The 17,517-nt window shown below is 41.4% G+C and overlaps 2 protein-coding genes across 2 annotated transcripts; both read right to left on the bottom strand.

Annotated features, from left to right (window-relative positions):
* Positions 1 to 2,860: 2,860 nt before the first annotated feature.
* LOC311115104 (oxysterol-binding protein-related protein 7-like) lies at positions 2,861 to 12,042 on the bottom strand (the record flags this gene model as incomplete). The annotated part of the gene is made up of 19 exons (XM_084157269.1): positions 2,861 to 2,969; positions 3,163 to 3,285; positions 3,486 to 3,612; positions 6,621 to 6,916; positions 7,004 to 7,082; positions 7,252 to 7,315; positions 7,409 to 7,546; positions 7,802 to 8,085; positions 8,171 to 8,330; positions 8,476 to 8,567; positions 8,679 to 8,850; positions 9,662 to 9,751; positions 10,052 to 10,173; positions 10,384 to 10,537; positions 10,616 to 10,777; positions 10,986 to 11,099; positions 11,198 to 11,251; positions 11,371 to 11,511; positions 11,902 to 12,042. The coding sequence occupies 19 exons, from the start codon at positions 12,040 to 12,042 to the stop codon at positions 2,861 to 2,863; spliced, it is 2,622 nt and encodes an 873-aa protein (XP_084013395.1).
* Positions 12,043 to 14,975: 2,933 nt separating this feature from the next.
* Positions 14,976 to 17,463, bottom strand: mrpl10 (mitochondrial ribosomal protein L10). Its single transcript, XM_084160321.1, has 5 exons — positions 17,302 to 17,463; positions 16,433 to 16,602; positions 15,845 to 16,009; positions 15,613 to 15,757; positions 14,976 to 15,489 (listed from the first exon to the last, which is right to left on the bottom strand). Exons 1-5 carry the CDS (start codon positions 17,339 to 17,341, stop codon positions 15,236 to 15,238), a joined length of 774 nt encoding a protein of 257 aa, XP_084016447.1. The 5' UTR covers positions 17,342 to 17,463; the 3' UTR covers positions 14,976 to 15,235.
* Between the last annotated feature and the right edge of the window lie 54 nt (positions 17,464 to 17,517).

Below are 17,517 nucleotides of genomic sequence, written 5' to 3'. Positions count from 1 at the left end.
GTGACCAAAACACATCCACTTTTGAGTTTTAAAAAAAGACAACAGGTCAGTGTGTCTACAGTCAGTCCTGCTGGCAATGATTGAATATACTTAATGTAAGATATAATTGTATATAAAAATAATAATAATCCTACTTTCATATACTGGATGTTAATTTTGTTAACCTCCTCAAGGTGTTTTTATATTATTAATTCATGAATTGTACAGATGCCAACTTTCAAAGGGAAATTCTGCGATTTTGTGTCAGGCTAAACTGCCTTAGTACAAACAAACAGAGAAGCTGGTTTTCCTATTGGAAGGTGGAAGAAATCAGTGATTCTCTGACATAAAACTGGAGCAATAGGATAGAAAAGACAATCAGATCTGTGGTATTGCAGAAATCTGTAAATTAAATATGCTCGTAAACAGAAAGACAACTTCCCTAAACAGAGCTTAGCATAATGTTGACTTTGCTGTGACACCTTCATAATGCAATAATGCCACAGCACAGTAAAGGTCATTGGACTGACTTCATGTGCTATAGAAGAGGAAAGGGAATCAACTGGAATTTAAAAAGTCAAGCTTTAGATGTTTTCTTAGGTAGAGTTGATCTTATGCTGGACACTGTATACAAATATGATATTGCTAACATGAGTCTCTTCCCAAAAAGTTACTTTTTACCCTTAAGCATTTTAAATGAATGAAAAGGGGAATTAATTATTACAGTTGTTTGTTAAGAGGTGGACAATTTTTTGTTATTTAAGTGCAATTAATTGAGATGTGATTTGACTTTTTATTTATAAGGTGTTCAATATTGCAAGAGTAATTGAAAAACTTTGATTTGATCAAATGCTTCGAAAATGTGCTGAAATTTTACTCTGTATCTGGCGTTACATGATTTTGTATGTGACACTGTCTGGCACTGAACCTGCATTAACATGAATGCTAGTGAGTTGAGAGAAATAGATAATTCTGTCTGTATATGTGGTGTAGAGTTCTCAGGACTGCCCCCTAGTGTATATCTCACTCCTTACAATAAACAAAACAAAAACTGCCAATAGAAATCTTCCATAAACAATCCATAACCCATGATTATTTTATTAGAATGAAGCTGTGAATGGGAAATGTAATCCAGTCTTTATGACTTAAAAAACTCAAAGAGATTAAGGATGGGGTAGTCTTGAAAGGTTAAAGTCTCCATCCAACAGTTGGATAGTGAAGCATGTTAATTTGTGTTTAATATGGACTGTTAGTCTCTGGAGTAGGGCACTTTGCCTTCAGTCTGTGAAATGGCATGTCCTTAAATTTTTATAAAGGTGTATCAATCTGATTAACTCAATCGGGCCGAGGAGGCTGCAAAGGATATATAGGAATACAGTAGAGAAATGCAAAACATTGTACTAAATGAATTTGTAATATTTATTCTAATGTAATAAAGACTGAAATAGCAGAAAATATTGAAGGAAAAAAATGTTTATTTATTAAAAAGGTGGCTTACGTGTGTATTGTACTGTTTTTATTCATTAATTAACATTTAATTATCACAACTTTTTGGTTTGAGATTCAACTTAATGTAAAAAAAACAACAAAAACAACCTCAAGGTTATAAACAGAATAATATCGACATAGCCATTGTACTGTATATTAGACATGTTGATATTAAGTCTAGTTTGATTATACTCAATCATTATAAAATATACTTTATTAAAGCAGACTCATTATGCAATCAGTTGCCTTGGTAACCCCTTTCATGAGCAATATCTTAATAATCACAAGTAATAGTTATTGTTAACTCAAATCACAAATAAAAAACACAACAAAGTAACTTGTGTGCATGCTAGATGAGAGACTGTTATAGGTTACATTCCCATGTCAAATTGTTTGACTTACTAAAATGTACTCGGGTAGGAGAAAGGAGTGTTTGAACACACTAATGCCACTGAAATAAATATGATTCAACAATAATTCATAAAGGGCTGAATCCTAACTTAGGATCCACAAATCATGCATAGATGTCTTAGGGGGATTTGTGTGAAAATTGAGTGATGATGCAAAAAGATTGAGTTAGGTGTCAGCCTAGAGAGTATTAAATACACATTTTCTACATTTACCATATCTGAAGATTAGTCCACAGTAAATGTCTTGACCTGATCAAATTAACCTAACACTTCCAGCCCTCTAGACAGCAAATACATCTTGACAGGATAACAAATGTACACAACATTTACATTTACATTTTAGTCATTTATCAGACGCTCTTATCCAGAGCGACTTACAGGAGCAATTAGGGTTAAGTGCCTTGCTCAAGGGCACATCAACAGATGTTTCACCTAGTCGGCTCGGGGATTAGAACCAGCGACCTTTCGGTTACTGGCACAACGCTCTACCACTAAGCTATAAACAATGGGGAATGACAATAAATACATTGCAATGGACTAAATACGAGTACCGGTAAAAATGAGAGAAAAGTCTCTCCCAGGTGGCAGAACAGGTGACGCTACACATTCTGGGAATTCTGGGAACTATTTTCAACTTGACTGTTCAGTGGATCCAAGTAGTTTCCAGACTTTCCCAGATGTTTCCCATGAAGCAGCCTGGGAGGGAGTGCAAATCAGATGGCAATGATGGAAGTTGGGGTCTCAGGACAGTTCATCATTGCCTTCACCAATTCCCACCATGTATCCTCTGGGTTTCAATATACACTACCGTTCAAAAGTTTGGGGTCACTTAGAAATGTCCTTGTTTTCGAAAGAAAAGCAATCTTTTTGTTCTAAAACAAGAATTTCTAAGTGACCCCAAACTTTTGAACAGTAGTGTACTTGGGCCATTTTTGTCATTCGATTTTCTCAGTCCACTAAATGGCCCCAGTCTATCTGGTTATTCACCATAGTTCCAGGTTGTTTGTGTTAGCAAAGCCCGGGTTCTCTCTGACTTTCCAATAGGTTCCATTGGTCAGCCACACATCCCTCCCAGAGGAATCCATGGCTTTCCTAATGATGGAAAATGATGAAATTACAGAAAGCATACCTAGTATTAAACCAGTGGAGTCCTATATGATCTTACTGTATATCACAATTGAAGTTTGGGTACATTTCGGACTACAAACAAACATTGTATTTTGGGGTATTATCCTAGATGATATAAGATGACACAAAAGTATCACTGAAAACTAAAAGGACTTACTTAAAAAAGCGTGGCATGTGCTCCTGTCCTTTCTTAGCCAGTTGTTTCCTCCGCTCCCTCTGCATGTCCTCCACTTCTTCTTTAAACTTGTCACAGTCATCCACCCTCCCATCCTCCAGCATCCTAAATAAAATAAAAACCTCATTAAAAACACACCAATTCATTGAACCCATCACATATCTATGAGACAGGCCCCCAAGTTTTTACTGGTCATGTCACCTAAAAGTAATGGCCCTATTAATTTTTTTTTTTTAAGATTTGTAAAATGGTGGTTTTCCATTTCCTAATCAAGCCCGATCCATGGCCATGGAGGCACCACTCACCTCTGGTCAGGACGAAGGCGTGAGTCTGTGGGGGGCAGAAGAGGCTTCAGGCCTGGTGTGAGCTCGTTCAGCTCTAGTGTGAAGCTGGAGAAGCCATAGTACAGGTAGTAGTCCTTGGGCTGGGGATCTGTACAATGAAATAGACCACTGAGGTCAGCTACAGCCAATGTAACTACAGCCTCAAACCACAATGTCTTTAGTTAGCATATCGCTAACCAGTACAAAACCTTTAGGGCAGGGGTGTCAAACTCATTTTAGCTCAGGGGCCACATGGAGGAAAATCTATTCCCAAGTGGGCCGGACCGGAAAAATCATGGTATATATATAACTTAAAAACAACAACTTCAGATTGTTTTCTTTGTTTTAATACGATCAACATACAACATAAAGCTGGAGCCTGAGGACAGTGTGTCCAAAATAGTACAAGCACAACATCACTATTAATCATAAAACACGTCAAGTTTATTTGAAAATTCTAAAGAAAAAGAACAAACACACAATGCCTCAGTGATTAACATAACTGTTTCACAGATCACAGAACTATATCAGGGTGTCATTTCTCAGGCAGAAATGTAGATAAAAATAATGAAATCCTGTTCCCCAAACAAGTGCAAGAACCACAGAGTCAAGAATAGGTTAAATATACAAATAAAATAAAATCAATTAAAAACAATAGCACATCAACATAAAAACATATAAACATAAAGCTGGAGTCTGAGGACAGTGTCCAAAAACACAACATCACTATTAATCATAAAACACCTCAAGTTATTTGAAAGTTCTGAGGACAAAGAACACACAAACACACAATGCCTCAGTGATTAACAGAACTGTTTCACAGATCACAGAACTATATCAGGGTGTCATTTCTCAGGCAGAAATGTAGATAAAAATAATGAAATCCTGTTCCCCAAACAAGTGCAAGAACCACAGAGTCAAGAATAGGTTAAATATACAAATAAAATAAAAACAATTAAAAACAATAGCACATCAACATAAAAACATATAAACATAAAGCTGGAGCCTGAGGATAGTGTCCAAAAGCACAACATCACTATTAATCATAAAACACCTAAAGTTATTTGAAAGTTCTGAGGACAAAGAACACACAAACACACAATGCCTCAGTGATTCACAGAAGTATATCACAGAACTATATCAGGGTGTCATTTCTCAGGCAGAAATGTAGATAAAAATAATGAAATCCTGTTCCCCAAACAAGTGCAAGAACCACAGAGTCAAGAATAGGTTAAATATACAAATAAAATCAATTAAAAACAATAGCACATCAACATAAAAACAAACATAAATCTGAAAGCGTTGCTCAAACTCCCGTAACAGTCCCGTTATTTTATCTTTGAACCGCTTCATGTCTGCCACATGTTGGGTCGCGCACACATTTTTCAGACAGGGGAAGTGAGCTGCATCACCACCGGCAAGTTGCGTCTCCCACAATGACAGCTTCAACTTGAAAGAACGTATGCTGTCATAATACTGCGTGACAACTTTGTTGCGCCCTTGCAGCTGTTTGTTCAAGTTATTCAGGTGCTCTGTAACATCCACGATAAATGCAAGGTCCTGCATGCATTCTGCGGAATGAAATTCTAACACTGGTTTGCCCTTTTCTTCCATGAACTGTTCAATTTCTTCTCGTAAATCAAAGAAACGCCTCAACACAGCACCTCGGCTTAACCATCTTACCTCAGTGTGGTATGGCAGGCCATAGATGTGGTCTTTCTCTCTGAGAAGGCTGTCAAACTGGCGGTGATTCAGGCTTCTGGATCGGATGAAATTAACAGTTTGGATGACCACCTTCATGACGTTATCCATCTTTAATGACTTGCAACACAAAGCCTCCTGGTGCAAAATACAGTGAAAAGTCAAAAAATCACGTCCTCCATTTGCAGATTGCACTTTCTCTCTGAAATTTGTCACAACGCCTGCTTTTTTCCCGATCATTGAGGGCGCACCATCTGTAGCCAGGCTGACAGCGCGGGACCAGTCCACTCCGACCCTGTCCAGCGCGCCGACGAGTGCGGTAAAAATATCAGCTGCTGTCGTTGTATCTGTCATCGGCACCAACTCCACGAACTCCTCGGTGACGGTCAATGTGTCATCAACTCCGCGGATGAAAATGGCCAGTTGTGCAACATCTGTAATGTCCGTGCTTTCATCAATTGCAACCGAAAACGCAATAAATGACTTTACTTTTTGCTTCAACTGGCTGTCCAAATCCACTGAAAGATTGGAAATCCTGTCTGCAACTGTGTTTCTTGTCAGGCTGATATTTGCAAAAGCCTGCCGCTTTTCAGGGCACACAATCTCCGCTGCCTTCTTCATGCATGTTTTTACAAATTCACCCTCACTAAATGGTTTTGAAGCCACTGCGATTTCATTAGCAATGAGGTAGCTAGCTTTCACTGCAGCGTCACTGATGTCTCGGCTGTGAGTAAACACAGACTGCTGTTTCTTCAGACCCGCCAACAGTTCATTCACCTTCTCTCATCTCCGCTGTCCTTGAAAGTTGTTATATTTGTCGGCATGAAGACTCACATAGTGGCGACGAAGGTTATATTCTTTCAGCACTGCAACATGCTCTGAACACACCAAACATACAGCTTTCCCATTCAATTCCGTGAATAAATAGGATGACCATTTTTCTTGGAACACTCTGCACTCTGCGTCCACTTTTCTCTTTTTTGACAGAGACATATTGGGGCAATGAGGGTGCCAAAGCACATAATGTTAAAAGTAGAAGCCGTAATAAATATCGCGGGCAAAACAAAGTAGCTCATTGGCTGCACGTGCTTGACCTACTTGCTCTGCCCCGGTATAAACAGTTTGCTTGCTTAACACAATTGCTATTGCGCCATCCAGTGGACGCAATTGGAACAGCAGTTTATTTTATAGAAAAATTGCAGCGCATTTTTCTACTTTACAAAAATATATATATATATATATATATATATTTTTTTTATCATCTCGCGGGCCGGATTAAACCCGTTTGCGGGCCTGATCCGGCCCGCGGGCCGTACGTTTGACACCCCTGCTTTAGGGTTAGGAGGCTTTTGATACAAGAATTCTCCGTTTTGAACTTTTCACAGACTGTTTTCCTTGGGTGGGTGTGATACTCACTTGGCTTCCAGATACACTGCGGAGTGGGCAAGGTGTCACAGAAGATGCCCTCATGCCACAGCCCCCCAAACCGGTGGATAACACTCCCAGTCTGGTCCAGCACGGTGCCCTGGACTTCATTCTTGTTGGTGTCCGACCCCCAATAGCGGGACTTAACGAAGGTGATCTTACAGGTGCACGCGTTGCTGTTGAGGTTACGGATGATGACCTCCCCATAGTGCTCCAGGTAACGTTGCTGGCTCAGGACATTATGGATGCAGGTCACCACTTTGTTCCACTCATAGTGGTCCCCAAACCTAAAAGAGGGATTGAAGGTAGAGCATTTAAAAATGTTCATTTCTAACAGCTTGAGGGAGAAATGGCCACCAGCAGCAGACTCTCACCTTGGGAGAGTGACGTTCACCATCCCTGTTGGCATGATCTCCAGTGACTTTCCCCAAAACTTATTCTTCCACCGCTGGTCTGTTTAGGTGACACAAATATGTTGTGCTTCATGAGAAAAATATGAATGATCAAAGTTTCAGATAGTTTCAAAATGTTTAGAAATAATTCAAAACAAATGTCAAGACACTTGCTTATCACTAGCCGACTAGAATCAAGGTTTTGCTCAGTTATACTCAGTAAAGCTCACCCTGCCAGAAGGAGAAGGAATCTGAGTCTGCATGACATGCAGAGATGGGGGGATGGTGGCAGACCTGATGAAAGACAAGAATGGTTTAGTCTGAATACAACAGAACTAGTCTGACCTGGTCTGCTGAGGAATGTTAGAGAAGATTCAGTCCTCCTACCTGCTCACTGATGTAGCGGAAGCCCTTGTCCTCTCTCAGACATTCATAGGACTCCCCCAGGAGTGGGTTGAAGGGCTTGTAGCGGTTGCGGTAGTGAGCTGTAGCATATCCAGAGATGGCAAAGGCACCTATGTAGACCTGCACAAGACCAGAGAAACACCTTCAGTCTTCTAACCTAACATACTGTGAATCACTAGCATAGCTGTCGTTACCCTGAGGCTCTGTGTATTCTAGCATATACCTTTGACACAATGGAAACTCTTTATCATAGTTTAGTGATGTGACCAGATGCTGCTAACTTGAGCACTTTTCCATTCAGTGTCTTTAAGGTGTATTTTAAAGCCTTACATCCTTTGCTTTACAACATTTGAAAATACATTTAAAAATCCTCACCATCCTCTGGTAGGGGTCCTGTGTGTTGTTGGCAGTATCCAGCAGCTCAGAGTACTCCAGCTCCTCGCACAGTCTTTGCATCAGGTTAATGGGCTCGTTGAGAGCAGCAGGCATGGAGACACGAGACAAGTCCTTGCCTATGTTGTTATAGAGGATCTGCATCAGACCCACCTGGGAGTTGTCTGGGCAGTGGGCAGCCAGGGTGGTACGGCGGCCCGTGTTAATGGGCACAACGCTGTTGGGCACCTTAGAGATGCTGGCACGGTACTCACGAGTGGCTGAAGCTGTGGGGGAGAGATATAGGTTTCAATAAATTGAAAAAACAACTGCTAATTGCTAACTGGTTACAGAGTGTGTGTGTGTGTTCACCATGGCCTTCCTCAGGTTCAGAGTTGCTGGTTGTCCCTTCACTCAGACCAGACTCAGACTCAGAGAAGCTCCCATTCAGGACACCATCCCTCGCATCAAAATACTCTGCTGCAGAGTCTGTCACCGATGGCGTGCGACGGGACTCGTTCCCAGATACAGTCTAAAGAGAGAGGAAGAGTGGCGAACAATAAACGCCATGAGAAAGACAGCAAAACAGACAGAATCGGTGAGGAAGAGCACTCATAGGCACTCACACACAAATATAGGCCTACTGCACATGTCTCCATGGAGGCATATACCCTCACCTCAGCCAGTGTGGTTGATTGGTGGTAGGTGTCCTGTAGTCTCTGACGCTCCTGGGCCAAGGCATCATGCACAGACTTGAGGGACGTGTGTACTGACGGGGACAGGAAAATAAAGAAATTCACATTTAGCATTAGTAGTAATGAACGCACACAACATCTGGAGGCAAAGCATGTGTGAGTCCACATGTGTGTTTGGCTCTGACCTCTTTGGGACACGCTACAGATGTCCTGCTGGATCTTCTTGCCTTCAGGGGAGGTGTTGGTGGGAGGGGACAGCTGGGAGTAGACGTAGTCAGGGATGGAGGGGACATAGTCTGGAAGGGAGGGGACAGACGCACCCAGGTGGGACGAGCTGTTCAGGTGACTAGAGGACAGCTACAAAATGGAGGAACGATGGAGAATGAACAAGTAGAACAAATAGAACAACCATTTTCCATTTGTCCGAGATTTATTTGTCAGTCACTGATTCCCCACATTAGTGAGATGTCAAATATGTTTGCATGTAGAAGGAAAATGAACAAGAACTGTGTACAAGCCATGCAATATAGATACTATGGAAGATTAAAAGATAGTGTTAAATTCTACTGTAGGAGCATGTATGTCCTACAAGGAATTAACCAAAGTCTTATTTCTCAAACGTATATATATATATCACAGCTACAACTTCCATTAAATCTGATCACAGTCTGTACTCATAAAAGGTTGGTTTGCTCAGTCTCTGAAGCTAAATTTGATTTGACCTTACTTTCCATTGCAAAAAATGGTTTACCCCTTTGTCTGTGTGACTGTCTGGACAACATGGAAGAGATCAATTAGGACTAGCTAGTTGTTCCTTGCTTTGGCAGTCTGCCTTGTTTCCTGGTGTTGACTCACCGATTTAGTAATCCCACAAAAAGGTTTTGGATTAAAAAGAAGCTTAAAAAGTTATCAGGTGATTGGGTTAGCTAATACTCAAAACCAACACATTATACTCTTTACAGGTTGGTTAGTGGTACACAATCAACTTTTGGAATTTTAGTATAAAAAATATGTGAACATTAGTACCAAATCAATGGGGAAAAGCACTGGAACAAATATCCATGAGTCAAAACTAAAATGTCAGTCTAAATTATTTCTAAATCACCTACACATTTGATCTAAGAACCACAGCTAAAAAAAAATATGTATAGTTACAAACCTGTCGTACCATTCCAAGGGCCTCTACCCTTGACATTGTACGCGAGTGACCCCATATCTTGCCAGACCTGGACTTCTTGGGTTTGTCAAGTGAGAGATTCTTGGTGGAATTAAAAAAACAGAATTATCTTAAAATTACTGAACAGACAGGAGCCATTTATCTAATTAATTCAAGCATGTCTCACATCCTTGTCCTGTAACTCACTGATATGCCTAGTTCACTTGCCCCTAGGAAAAGTCACCCCTTGCCCCTAGGAAAATGTGTAGACCTGAAACCACTGGATAAGTGTTGATATTTGATCCTAGCCTATGAGACGGCTGGGGTGGAACCATTACCACATTGCTAAACCTATCCTAGGAAGGGTTTGTTTGGAGCTGGGACGTATTTGCTCCATCTCACCTGCATGCTGATGATGCGCTGCAGTTCGCCGTCGGTGAAGGCCTGCTGCCCCCCCTCCAGCGACTGCAGCCTCTGGACCAGCCGGTTCAGCTCAGACAGTTCCAACTGACAACGGTTCAGCTCTGCAAGAAAAACACAGACTGTTATGGCAGGTCCCAGAACAGTTCTACTGACCTAGACCGAAACATTCGTAGATCTCAACCATGGTCATCCATGAAGCACCATTCATGACAATTAGAAGCTACAGACACTATTTACGAGAGTGCACAACATTTTTTAAAAGCCCTAAAACATATTGGGTTTACTTTGTATACGAGATACGAGTGCAGTACCTTGGGCACAGCTCTCTGGGTCATGAGTCTGTTGTAACCAGGCTGACACCTTCCCATTCACCCCCGGGTTGACCGAGGGAAACTCGGACGGTGTTGGTGCAGCGCTCTCACCCACATAAGAGTCTGTAGTGCTATGGTAGTGTTGGTAGGAAGACTGGTATACAGACGAGAGCGTGAGAAAGACAGAGACAATGACGAGTCACTACAAACCACGAACAGAGAGAGGACTCACCATGTCCTGCATGCCGTTCCTCTGTGCTAGTCCAGGCACACTGGTGCCCTGGGACATGGCCTGGAAGAAGCCATTGTGCACTTGAGCAGCCTCGTTCTTCTTGAACATGCGATGGGCACTCAGCTTTGTCACCCAGATGTAGAACAAGTCATGACTATTGGCCTAGGAGAGGAAAGAACAGGAAGAGTGGCGCCAAGTTCATTTGTATTACTACAGGACTCTAAAACTAATCCCAAAAAGATATTCCAACTCAACTGTTCTCCAATTCAGCCTTGGACAACACTCAACTTTGTTTACTAATGTATTTATTTATAATTTATGTAGTGAAGTTGGTCAACAAGCTAAAGTAAGTGAAAGGAGCTGGGCATACCTTCATATGATATAGAATGTCTCCTGCATCCAAATCGATACGATTGGATTTCTTGTTGATTGACATGACTGCAAGGCTGACATCTAATGAACCATGAAGCTTTCCCCTTGTGATCTTTAAAATAAAAAAAAGAAGTGCTTTCCATTAAATTATTAAATGGTGAGTTTTTCATAATTTAACTAAAATACATAATATAGGGAATGTACACTTACATCTTGTTGGGTTTTGGAATATCGTAAGATCCCCGTTTCCAACACAAAGTACCTCTGAAAGTAGGATCAAAAACACATGAATTAAGACCAAGATAGTGAACTAAAAAAACACACTAATTTCCAAAATAGTAAACAACACAGTGGTGGATTGGATGAATAGGCAGTTTGCTGACCTTGTGCCAGCCTTTCAGGGGCCATTTTCTCCTCTTGAGGAGGTATCCTTCACAGATGCCTGGGATGGTCAGGTCCTGGGAGTTGTCACCTGACGTCATTTCCACCTGAAGGTCGTCCATCACCTCCCAGTCTTTAATGTTCTGAGGGTGAGACAACACCATCACAAACACATCAACATCCATCTAGAGACATCACTGTTATTTGTGGGATGTTAACATGCAGTTTGATGTTTTGTTCGGATATTTGATATTTAAACAATCTCACCTGCATGCTGTACAGAACAGAATGTGGATGTGTTTATTGTTAACTGAATATGTTGATGTTGATTCTTTGTCAGAGGTCCAGTGTACCTCAGTTGGTAGAGCATGGTGTTTGCGATGCCAGGGTTGTGGGTTCGATTCCCACGGGAGGCCAGTATGAAAAATGTATACACTCACTAACTGTAAGACGCTCTGGATAAGAGCGTCTGCTAAATGACTAAAATGTAAAATTGTGACTCTCTCTTGGTGGAAGAGACATACCGTACTCACCCGAGAGTGACGGGAGGAGGCGGTGCTACTGCTCCGAGAGTGGGTGGGTTTGTTCCACGTGGGAGGGGTCTTCTCCAGGCCACTCATCAGCGATTGGCTGCGGTTGAGTGTGGACCCATAAGGATTTTGAAATGACTCCATTTTGAAATGATAAATGTCAGGCTTCCCTCCCTTGTGTTATTGGTAGATTTTTCAATGAGACTGTCCGCTACAAACTCCCTGTCATCTCAGAAGAGTATGGGTCTGAGAAAGAAAGTAAACACATGAAATAATACAAATATAGATGGCTACTCCTTGCAAACATGTTTCCTCCTGTCAACATGTATAAACTGCGGTTCAATGAGGCTCTGCAAGGTTTGTAGCTTCCTTTGAATAAATTGCATATTCTAAATTATTAACTGGTCAATTGTTAGCTGCAATTATGTGAATAAGGGTCTGAAGAGACTCTGGACAACCTTTGGTTCACAAATCTCTTGTCTGAGGTCATTGCATGAAGATATGAGGCCTGTATTCATAACTTCTGGGCAGGTGTTATTTCTAAAAGACTAAAAGCACATCTAGCTCTTCGCAATGGTTTGCACAGGGGCTTGTGAAAGAAGCCAAGATCCCTCTCACCCTTCCCCAACAGGTATTTGTGATACTGAGCCATTTAATATCAATGTCAGATTCCCCATCCAGTGTAATTTACCTCCATTACCATTTCAATTTACAGTAAAGGAAGAACATGCCATTACCTGTAGGGTGATAGGGTTGTTCTCAATTCCTCCCAACAGGCTGGGAATCTGAGGGGAGGATTACTAACCTCTCTTCTAATTGGCTTAACCTTTTTAGCAAGACCTCTCCTTACTGAATGTTCAGTAATGAGATCACAAGGCAGAGAACACTGAAGCTCTGGCGGTGACAACAAAATGGCCTATGTATGGGAGTGCTAGGTCTATGCAAAAGTTACATCTACAACCATCGAAAACACAATAGATAATGTGTATGACTTTAATACATTATAGGTTCCAACAGGGGCGCAACTTTGGTTTTAGAAGTGTTTTTTTTTTTTTTATCCAGATGGATAAACACTCCAAACAGCCTACCCGACCGCTCTGAGGCGTCCCCATGTTCCTAAAGCACACCGTTGCCTCGTTTTGTATCACATTCCAATGATAAAACTGTGGGGGGACAAAAATGCAATTTAAGAATATGGGGGGGTTGCACCCCTTATGTCTGCCAATGACAGGCCAGACTGCAGTCATTGCATCAAATGGGAAATGGTGTCATCTCTCTACTCAACATTGCTCCAAATTATCTGAAGATTTCCTGGTGAGATTCTGCGGACAGTGCACAGAGGTTGTTCCTAAAAGTAGGAGGTTTGGCAACCCTGCCTCCATTCCTCCAGCTGATAAGTATAATAGTACTGAGGAAATATGAGAGGTCGCCGTGCATATTACAGGGCTCTCCATACAATATGGTTTTCCAGCACAACAAGAATATGAGGTGACTGACGCATACTGTGTGCTTGAGTAAACCACAGACAGGTTGTTAGTCATAAAACAACAAGTGAGTAAACTTGCTATGTGGTTACATATTACAAACTGCGTGTTATTCTCAAGAAAGCACAATGCAAAAAGGCATAACCTTGGGCCCCATTGCAATGGTTAAATTGGGGCAAGGAGGCTCTTATCTAAAGCCCATTATGAATGACTGTCCCACACAAATTGACTCATGTTCTGAACTGAACAAAGCAATTTTGAGCATGCCACATGCTGCTAATGTGAGAATTAACTTCAACTAGTATCTATTTCATTTTTAAAAATCATTCATAGCCTTAGGGCCTAGTCCAATTAATGATGTGCTTAAGAAAGTGTTAAAACAAACACATTTATTCTATAATAGCCTAATCTATAATGATCTGATATCATTGCATTATTTGTCCAATTGTAACATTTTGAAACATGTAAACCCAATAAATATTGTAGTTTGTTTTGGTTATGTGTTTGTTTGTTTAGTTGGCTGAAGTAGACATGTTGAAATTGCATCCATATCCTTGGAAATTCCACGTTCCTGAAAAGTAATCTCTTCAACTACACATTCATCAAACGCAAATATTCACTCTGCGTACTTACCTGAAGTTCATGTGTGACCACTCTCATCGCGGTAATTATTTTTTCTTCAAATGTCCAACAAACTCCGTGATTTCCCATTTGTTTGTCAAATCACACAGCTTTACCATATTGCTGAACCATGTCTTTCTCAACACACGTGCGGGAAAAACAAGACACGCCGTCAAAAAGTGTTGTAGAGACTGCCAATGTCGGTTTCCCTGTGCTCGCGCAATGAGTAAAATGCATCACCCAAATCCATGGAGAGCTGTGCCACTGCGCAATGTGGCCAGGGAATTATCCGCATTAGCCTAAGGAATTACATGTGCTCATTGGATATTTCTTGTTAGACATGTAGGACCGACAACTGATGGTGCACCTAGGCCTGTCTGTCTCTATATCGCCATTGGATAACTGCATGTTTACAAGACATTGAAATAAAGTCTCATCAATATTCTTCTGCCAAATAGAATACACATGATCCAATGTTTTGACATCATGAGAAAAATCTATTATCTAAATTTAATAAAACAAAAAAATGGCACAAACATTTCATTCATACACAACCCTGTGGGTTAGTAGTAATAATATTATTATTGTAGGGCTTGCCCTGTGACATACTGATATTGAATTGAGATGAATAATGTAGTTTCTCTCCCACAAACCCAGAACAGCAGTTGTAATAGACTAATTGACCAAGATTAACATGTGGTAATCCCCAGATTAGCATTTATCAGGATATCCGAGACCACTTGTGTTTATTTTTGGCTCGACTGATTCTCGTTACTATTGGAGCATGCATGACTATTGGTACTGACTTTTACAAATGTTTACCACCATGTTCATATATTCAAAAAGGATCAATGCAGAGGATTACCTCAATCTCTTACTTTAACCAAGAAGGTTGGTGCATTTACTGGTGGAGTTTTTTGGACCAATCATTTCAAATCAACAATAAAACATTTGCCATTGGCTAATACAATATTTTAAACATTGATATCATTTATTTTTTATACGGTCAAAGAGGCCTTAGAACAGAACATGAGCAGTAATCACAATAATGAACAAAAACATGTTTTCTCCAAGAGTTGCTCTCAAGAGGTGTTGTAGCAGTTCATGTTGTACTGTACATCGTATGACCTCCAGGTCACAGAGGCAGACCTCAAATCTGCAGACATGAACACCCAGTAGCCATAGTGCTGCCAACATCCTTCCCCTCCCCCACGGGGATGAATCTCCTAGACCTAAGAAGTCTCCTCTGCCTTGGGGGGGCTCTCCCCTGGGGTACCGTTGGTACTGCCTGCGGGGGCCTGCTGTTTGAGGTACTGCTGGAGTAGCAATGAGAGGTGGGCGGGGTGGCGCTGCAGCATGGAGGCTGTCTGCGAGGTCAGCATGGTCAGGCCACTCACCAGCTCTCCCTGGACCACGGTCACTGACGGCAGCTTGGCATAGTTCAACACCCCTTGCCGACTCAGCAATATCTTCTCTATACAGGCCCCTGAAACAGTGGGAGGAAAAGTAAGAGATTACACAATTGCTTGTATGATAGTTGCTTCACTGAAGTCAAGGAATAACGTTTTGCTATACTGATTACATTGAAAAAGTCTTAGGCTTTACTTACCCAATAATACCATCTGGGGGCTGGTCCTCAAACTCAAAAGCATTTCTTTCACCTTTGGCTCTTTACTAACAAATAGAACTGTCTGGCCGATGAATAGAGGCCCCATGTTAACGTACGGGCTGTCTGCCAGGTAGGACCTCATCACCTGTGGTTAAACAATATCAAAAACATCATATTAACATATTTCAAGATACAATAGGCGATACAATATGCATCATAGTTACAATATTACCTGGTTGGGGATAAACTTGATTTTGATGCCATGCTTGTGGAGCCTGTGCTTGAGAAGCAGCATATCCTCTGAATTGGTGGCGTTGTTTTGGATCACAGCGATCATCTTACAGTCCTGGAACATGGTCTGCAATTCCTTCTTCAAGAGCAACACCAGGCCACTTTCCTGTGAATAAAGCAGGATTCATAAGTTAGCCCACATCTCGATAGCTGGCCAGCTCACATCACTACTATTCCTAACCGTGTGTGTTTGTGTGGTTCTGAAAAGACAGCTCCAGTATGCACATGAAAATAAATAAATAAATAAATAAATAGGTCATTTAGCAGACGCTCTTATCCAGAGCGACTTACAGGAGCAATTAGGGTTAAGTGACAGGAGCAATTAGGGTTACGTGCCTTGCTCAAGGGCATATCGGCAGATTTGTCACCTAGTCGGCTCGGGGAATAGAACCAGCGACCTTTCGGTTACTGGCACAACGCTCTTAACCACTAAGCTACCTGCCGCTCCACAAGCAACCCGTCAATGAACATTGACGGGTTGCTTGTGCTTGTTTTTGAGTTATAAACACATGCACTGGACTTCACTGACCTCCTGAACTGGTTTGACTCGGGGGGTTAGAGCGCCAGGGGGAGCTGCAGGTTTGGGTGGAATGTATTCAGTGACAGCCATCAGCTTCTGTTTGAGGATATGCATGGGCTTCCTGTGACGTGTGACTGCCTTAGAGCCATGCCGGACACTCTGCGTCAAGGGCAGCCATCCTGTAGACACACGTTACATTAACAATGGGTTTATAAAGAAGGATTATTCCAAACTAATAGGATGTTAAATAGACTGAAATGAAGATATTTTTCTATGCAGGCAATAAAACCTGATAACTGCATTGCATGGAATAAAAGTGTTAACTTGTGTGTGCATGTGCATACATACCAATACTACAGTATAATGTGTAAGTGACTCAATACAACCCGTCTTTTACAACCCATCTTTCTGTCAATGTGACTGTATCTTTGCACAATGACGGTCTTAGCTCAGATTTGACATCAAAGAAAGGATGCATTGCAGTAGGGCTATTCAACTGATTTGCATTTCTAGTGTACAGATCATTTTGCACATCAAGCTTTCCGTAATAACCTTCCACCCAAAAGCAAAAGCATGAAGTTTCAAGATTTGAGTCCAGGTGTATTTTGAATGGCTGTTGTTGTTGCAATGTTCTGCTTGCTACAATGTAGCATGCAATTTCTAGCCATGTAGTTTCTACAACGTAACTAGCTTGTTTTAATGTAGCAATGTACTACTTTCTACAATGTAGCTAACTAATGAAGCCTAGCGCGCTATGAAGTGACTGAGTTTGCCTCATTTTAGTCATATTCGAAGTTAGCTGTACACTGTGTGCTCCAACAACATGACTTGACATGTAGTTATATTGATAAAGTGTTTATAAAAACGAGATACGTTACCCTGTTTTGATAAAAGCCTGCCACACAAGGTCGCCGCCATCTTTGTCAGGAAGCATTGGAATGGGGGGCGTGCACATCGGCGTTCATCATACGTCAGACACCGATTACAGTTCCCGCGATCAAAACAACTGGGAACTCGGAAAAATATACGAGGTCGGAGCTCTTTAAAGAGGCCTGGGGTTGCATGACCGTTCAAGTCGATTTTTCCCAGTTGGA

Source organism: Coregonus lavaretus (genome assembly GCF_964263955.1).
Source record: "Coregonus lavaretus genome assembly, chromosome: 1".
In the NCBI taxonomy this organism is placed as follows: Eukaryota; Metazoa; Chordata; class Actinopteri; order Salmoniformes; family Salmonidae; genus Coregonus; species Coregonus lavaretus.
The sequence above is the reverse complement of the archived record's forward strand: the minus strand, read 5'-3'. Positions and strand labels throughout refer to the sequence as shown.

Coding starts and splice junctions, on each gene's coding strand:
- mrpl10 (XM_084160321.1), bottom strand. CDS start 17,341: ATGGCGGCGACCTTGTGTGGCAGGCTTTTATCAAAACAGG. Junction 16,603..17,301: donor CAGGCTTTTATCAAAACAGG/GTAACGTATCTC, acceptor GTGTGTCTACAG/GATGGCTGCCCTTGACGCAG. Junction 16,010..16,432: donor GAGTCAAACCAGTTCAGGAG/GTCAGTGAAGTC, acceptor CTTTATTCACAG/GAAAGTGGCCTGGTGTTGCT.